The sequence below is a fragment of the Eimeria maxima genome, genomic scaffold (genome assembly GCF_000499605.1).
Source record: "Eimeria maxima Weybridge genomic scaffold, Emw_scaff791, whole genome shotgun sequence".
Taxonomy (NCBI): domain Eukaryota; phylum Apicomplexa; class Conoidasida; order Eucoccidiorida; family Eimeriidae; genus Eimeria; species Eimeria maxima.
This window is the reverse complement of record NW_013566768.1, coordinates 1-5,000: the sequence shown is the minus strand read 5'-3', so window position 1 is coordinate 5,000 and position 5,000 is coordinate 1. Positions and strand designations below refer to the sequence as shown.

The window sequence follows — 5,000 nt, the reverse complement described above, 5'->3', positions numbered from 1 at the left end:
TAGCGCTGCTCGAGAGTTTAGGGTTTTGTGATCATTTAGATTGTAGGGTTTATGGCTAGCGGGGCTAATTGAAACCCTAAACCCTAAACCCTTACTGGAGGGTTTAGGGTTTAGGGATTTTGAGCCTAAGTGGGGAGATTTATGTCCAGTTGTCCATCGGTAAAATAAATAAATAAAAATGTTGTTGTCTAGGGTTTAGGGTTTAGGGTTTAGGCTGGTGATGCCTATGGGGCACAGAATCCCCTAAACCCTAAACCCTAAACCCTAACACCTTCCACCGCCTAAAGACACTAAACAAGACAACGACATATTCGCCGCTGCAACGGAGGCTGTTGCTGCAGCAGCAGCAGCTGCAGCTACAGCTGCTGCAGCTGCTGCAGCTGCCGCGTCTATGCTTGGAGTTGCTGCTGCTGCAGCTGTTGCTGCAGCTGCTGCAGTACGGGTTGTGTTAAACCTGTAGCTAAGTTACTATATGCACCTGCAAACCCTAAACCCTAAACCCTAAACCCTCGAATATAATAAGCGAAGGGCCTCAGCAGCAAAATGTTTAGGGGTTAATTTTGCTTCCTCTAGTTGCTGCTGTCTTGTTGCTGCCTCTATAAATACATCAGGGAGACACAGAGAACGCAGCTGCAGCACAACACATACACCCCAAAACCCTAAACCCTAAACCCTAAACCCTAAACCCTCAAACATCACAATCGGCCCTCATATGTACATATACACAGTAATATATACACCTATATATTATATATATAATAATATAATATAAACACTTATAATATATAACCCCTATATATATAAACCCTAAACCCTAAACCCTAGAATATTATTGCACAAGAGGGTTATTCATATATAGGAGTGTGGGTATTGTTGTATTATGATGCAATTAGGGTTTAGGGTTTAGGGTTTAGGGTTTATTACACTGCATTTTCTTGCATAATTAGTATCGGAGTTAAGCAGATGCTGCACTGCTCTGCTGCCAAACCCTCCTGCTGCTCCTTCCTCTAGCAGCAGCAGCACATCATGAGCAGCAGCAAGCTGCAGCAGCAAATCGCCATCTAGGGGTCTAAGGAACCGTGCATCTGCTACTGTAACTCCTATTAATGGATCCGCTGCTGCTGCTGCTGCTGCTGCTGCTGCTGCTGCAGGAGCAGCAGCAGCAGCAGGAGGTGCGGGTCCTGCTGCTGGGGAAGGTGGTGCTGCAGAGGGGAGTATGCGACCACCGGAGGATCCGCGTGCTGCTGTTGCTGATGCAGTAGCAGCAGCAGCAGCAGCTGCTGCTGCAGCATTTGCTTCTGCTGCTGCTGCTGCTTCTGCTGCTGCTACTGCTGCTGCTGCATGCTCTGGCTTAGGTATTGAATTTATTTGCTGCAGAATTGCTGCTGCATTAACAGCATCTAATAAAAGAGTGCCAATAGACAGCAGCGCCACCTGCATGCACACCCAAACCCTAAACCCTAAACCCTAAACCCTAAACCCTTGGTAGACGAGAAAGAGCGGTGTTTTAGTCAACGCTTTAGGGTTTATAAATTAGGGTTTATCTATCTTCCTATGGAGGTAGCAAATGCACAGCAAACCACAAATAAGGGTTTAGGGTTTAGGGTTACCTTGTATTTAGCATTAGGGTTTGCATGCAATAATATGCGGCCCTTCCCTATGGGTAAGGGTTCAGGATCAGAGGGGAGCTCCTTTATATTATGCCTGCAAGCAAACACTAAACCCTAAACCCTAAACCCTAAACCCTAAACCCTAAATCGACATTGTGTTCAAACCCTAGATAACGTCGAAACCCCAAAAGTGGACGCCTGGGACCTAGGGTTTAGGGTTTAGGGTTTAGGGTTTACCCTAGCTTGCTGTTGAGGGTTTCAAGACCAAAGCAAGGACTACGAGGGAAACGAAGAGCAGAGGGGCCGGAGTCCATCAGGTACACCGTCTGCAGACCCAAACCCTAAACCCTAAACCCTAAACCCTAAACCCTAAACCCTAAACCCTAGAAAACAGCATCCATGGAATATCAACTGCCAGAACCCTATAAATCATGTGAACACTACTACGACTAAGAAACCCCCATCCTGCTCTATCCCCCCCAAAACCCTAAACCCTAAACCCTAAACCCTAAACCCTAAACCGTACCTTGAGCATACGAAGAAGTTCATATTCATCACTAGGTGCCATGACAGTAAAATTAGGAAGATTACCCAAGAAAGATAAATCAAATGATCCTTGATGAGTACTCCCATCTGCCCCTACTAGACCTGCACGGTCTATTATAAACCTATATCACAAAACCCTAAACCCTAAACCCTAAACCCTAAACCCTAAACCCTAAACCCTAAACCCTAGATAAAGAAATTTTTCATTTCGTCAAATATTTTCGGCAATTAGTAGTGGTTGATTATTTAACTTTTCCCGACTTTTTAAATTTTTGAATTTTTTTTTAGGGTTTAGGGTTTAGGGTTTAGGGTTTAGGGTTTACATACCTGACAGGTAGATTTTGTATAGCAACATCATGAACAATTTGATCATATGCTCTTTGTAAGAATGAGCTGTATATACAGCAGAAGGGTCTAGCTGCTGCAGCAGCAGCACCAGCAGCAAAAGTAACTGCATGCTGCTCTGCTATAGCAACATCATAAACTAAATTAGGGTTTACGTCCCCTAGGGTTTTGAGTCCTGTACCTCCAGGCATTGCTGCAGTTATATAAACACTAATTTTTTCTTCTCCTTTTTTCTTCTTTTTCTTCTCTTCTTCTTCTTTATTTGTTAAACATAATAAACCATAAGATAATACAGATGTTAATAAACTAACTCCCCCTTTTATTGATGCTTTTGCTGCTGCTGCTGCTGCTGCTGCTGTTGGTCGTGGTTTTGCTGTTGCTGTTGTCGTTGTTGCTGCTGCTGCTGCTGCTGGTCCTGTTGCTGCTGCTGCTGTTGCTGCTGTTGCTGCTGCTGCTGGTGATGTAGCGGTTGCCGGGGCAGAAGAGGAAGAAGAAGTCTTTGGAGCTGCAGCAGCACCGTGTGGGGTCCCACTGCTGCTTCTGCTGCTGCTGCTGCTGCTGCTGCTGCTGCTGTTGCTGCTGCTGCTGCCTTTGCTGCTGCTGTTGCTGCTGTGTGCATGCAAGGAGAGATAAGGTGCTGCCTCTACTCCATGCATGCGGTCTGGGGCTGCAAGAGCGGGCGGATAGCCAAACCCTTTCTCGGTCTTCAAATGTAATACCGTTGGCCGCTTCAAACCCTCACTCTGAAACACTCAAACCCTAAACCCTAAACCCTAAACCCTAAACCCTAAAATTTTTTATTAGGTCGCCTTAAGGGTTTATAACAGTCCTAGAAGACGGCAAACACTCACAATAATAAGGTACACTAAAGGGCTACATGAGGTAAACAAGAAACCCTAAACCCTAAACCCTAAACCCTAAACCCTAACCTTGATTTTTTGCAAGATGGAGACGAGGTTTAGGACATCGTGGCCATCAACAGGGCCCATATACTCAAACCCTAAACCCCCAAAAAAGGAGGCAACTCCTGGCTCCCCTTGCCCAGGTGCATGCACCGCAGCAACATCTTGCTGCTGCTGCTGCTCTTCCTGCTGCTGCTGCTGCTGCTGAATCAGAGAAATGCGATTCTTCAGACGGCGCATGTGCCGAGACACTGCACTGGCAGGCGCCGTCCCTCCTAAACCACAAACCCTAAACCCTAAACCCTAAACCCTAAACCCTAAACCCTTAATATCTAATAGAACTTGTGCCAGAATCACAACAGCAGTAGTAGTGCAGGAGCGTCCCGTGCAACAACTGCAGACAAACCATTATCCACCCTCATTAGGGTTTAGGGTTTAGGGTTTAGGGTTTATACCTGCAGTATTAGTTCCTGTAGGAAGAGAGACTTGCTGATTATCATTTAATATAATTAAGATTGGTGATCGTAAAAACCCGCATGCATTCAGGGCCTCATATGCCATACCTCCTGTTAGACCTCCATCTCCTATAAATATTTACCGTAAACCCTAAACCCTAAACCCTAAACCCTAAACCCTAAACCCTAGATGATAAAACATAAACCCTAAACAATAGATTGCGAAATAACGAGGGTTTTGTATTTTGTGTTCTGAGGATATGCAAATGTCTCTTTGTATTACTCGTCACGATGCATACTAAACCCTAAACCCTAAACCCTAAACCCTAAACCCTAGACGTACCAATGACAGCAACATAGAGACCCTTATCTCTTTTTTGTAATCGGTGTGCAACATACATCCCCTGAAGAGCACTTATTGAAGTAGAGGAGTGGCCTGTAAACAAAACCCTAAACCCTAAACCCTAAACCCTAAACCCTAAACCCTAAACCCGTGGACGAAGTGGCAACATTTACGCTCTCTACTGTTTTCCTTGTGTATATTAAGGGTGAGATTGTTCCTCCACCATATTTAGTGTTTAGTGGTAAAGTTAAGGTTTAGAAATTAGGGTTTAGGGTTTAGGGTTTAGAAATTAGGGTTTAGGGTTTAGGGTTTAGGGTTTAGGGTTTAGGGTTTACCAGCTCCGAATGAATCATATATGGACTCTTTTCTTGTTAAGAATCCAGATAAACCCTTTTGTTGACGAAGACGATGCATTAAATGACGACGTCCTGTTAGCATCTATATACAAAAGGAGACAAATAAAAAAAAAAAAAGAGACAAATAAAAAAAGGAGACAAAAGGAGACAAATAAAAAAAGGAGACAAAAGGAGACAAATAAAAAAAGGAGACAAATAAAAAAAAGAGACAAAAAAAAGGAAACAAAAAAAGGAGAGAAAAAAAAGGAGAAAAAAAAAAAAGGAGACACTTAGAGGAGACAAAAAGGATATAAAAGAGAGACAGATAAAAAGAGGGGAAAAAAAGGAGATAAATAAATAAATAAAAAGGAGACAATTAAATAAATAAACAAATAAAAAGGAGACAATTAATTAAATAAATAAATAAAAAGGAGAAACAATTATATATATATATATATATATAT

General features: G+C 43.2%; 1 protein-coding gene across 1 annotated transcript; it reads right to left on the bottom strand.

Annotated features, from left to right (window-relative positions):
* Nucleotides 1-389: 389 nt before the first annotated feature.
* EMWEY_00043210 (1-deoxy-D-xylulose 5-phosphate synthase, putative) lies at nt 390-4,639 on the bottom strand (the record flags this gene model as incomplete). The annotated part of the gene is made up of 10 exons (XM_013482824.1): nt 390-478; nt 1,227-1,434; nt 1,611-1,704; nt 1,848-1,936; nt 2,137-2,278; nt 3,195-3,244; nt 3,431-3,678; nt 3,859-3,987; nt 4,202-4,294; nt 4,537-4,639. 10 exons carry the CDS (start codon nt 4,637-4,639, stop codon nt 390-392), a joined length of 1,245 nt encoding a protein of 414 aa, XP_013338278.1.
* Between the last annotated feature and the right edge of the window lie 361 nt (nt 4,640-5,000).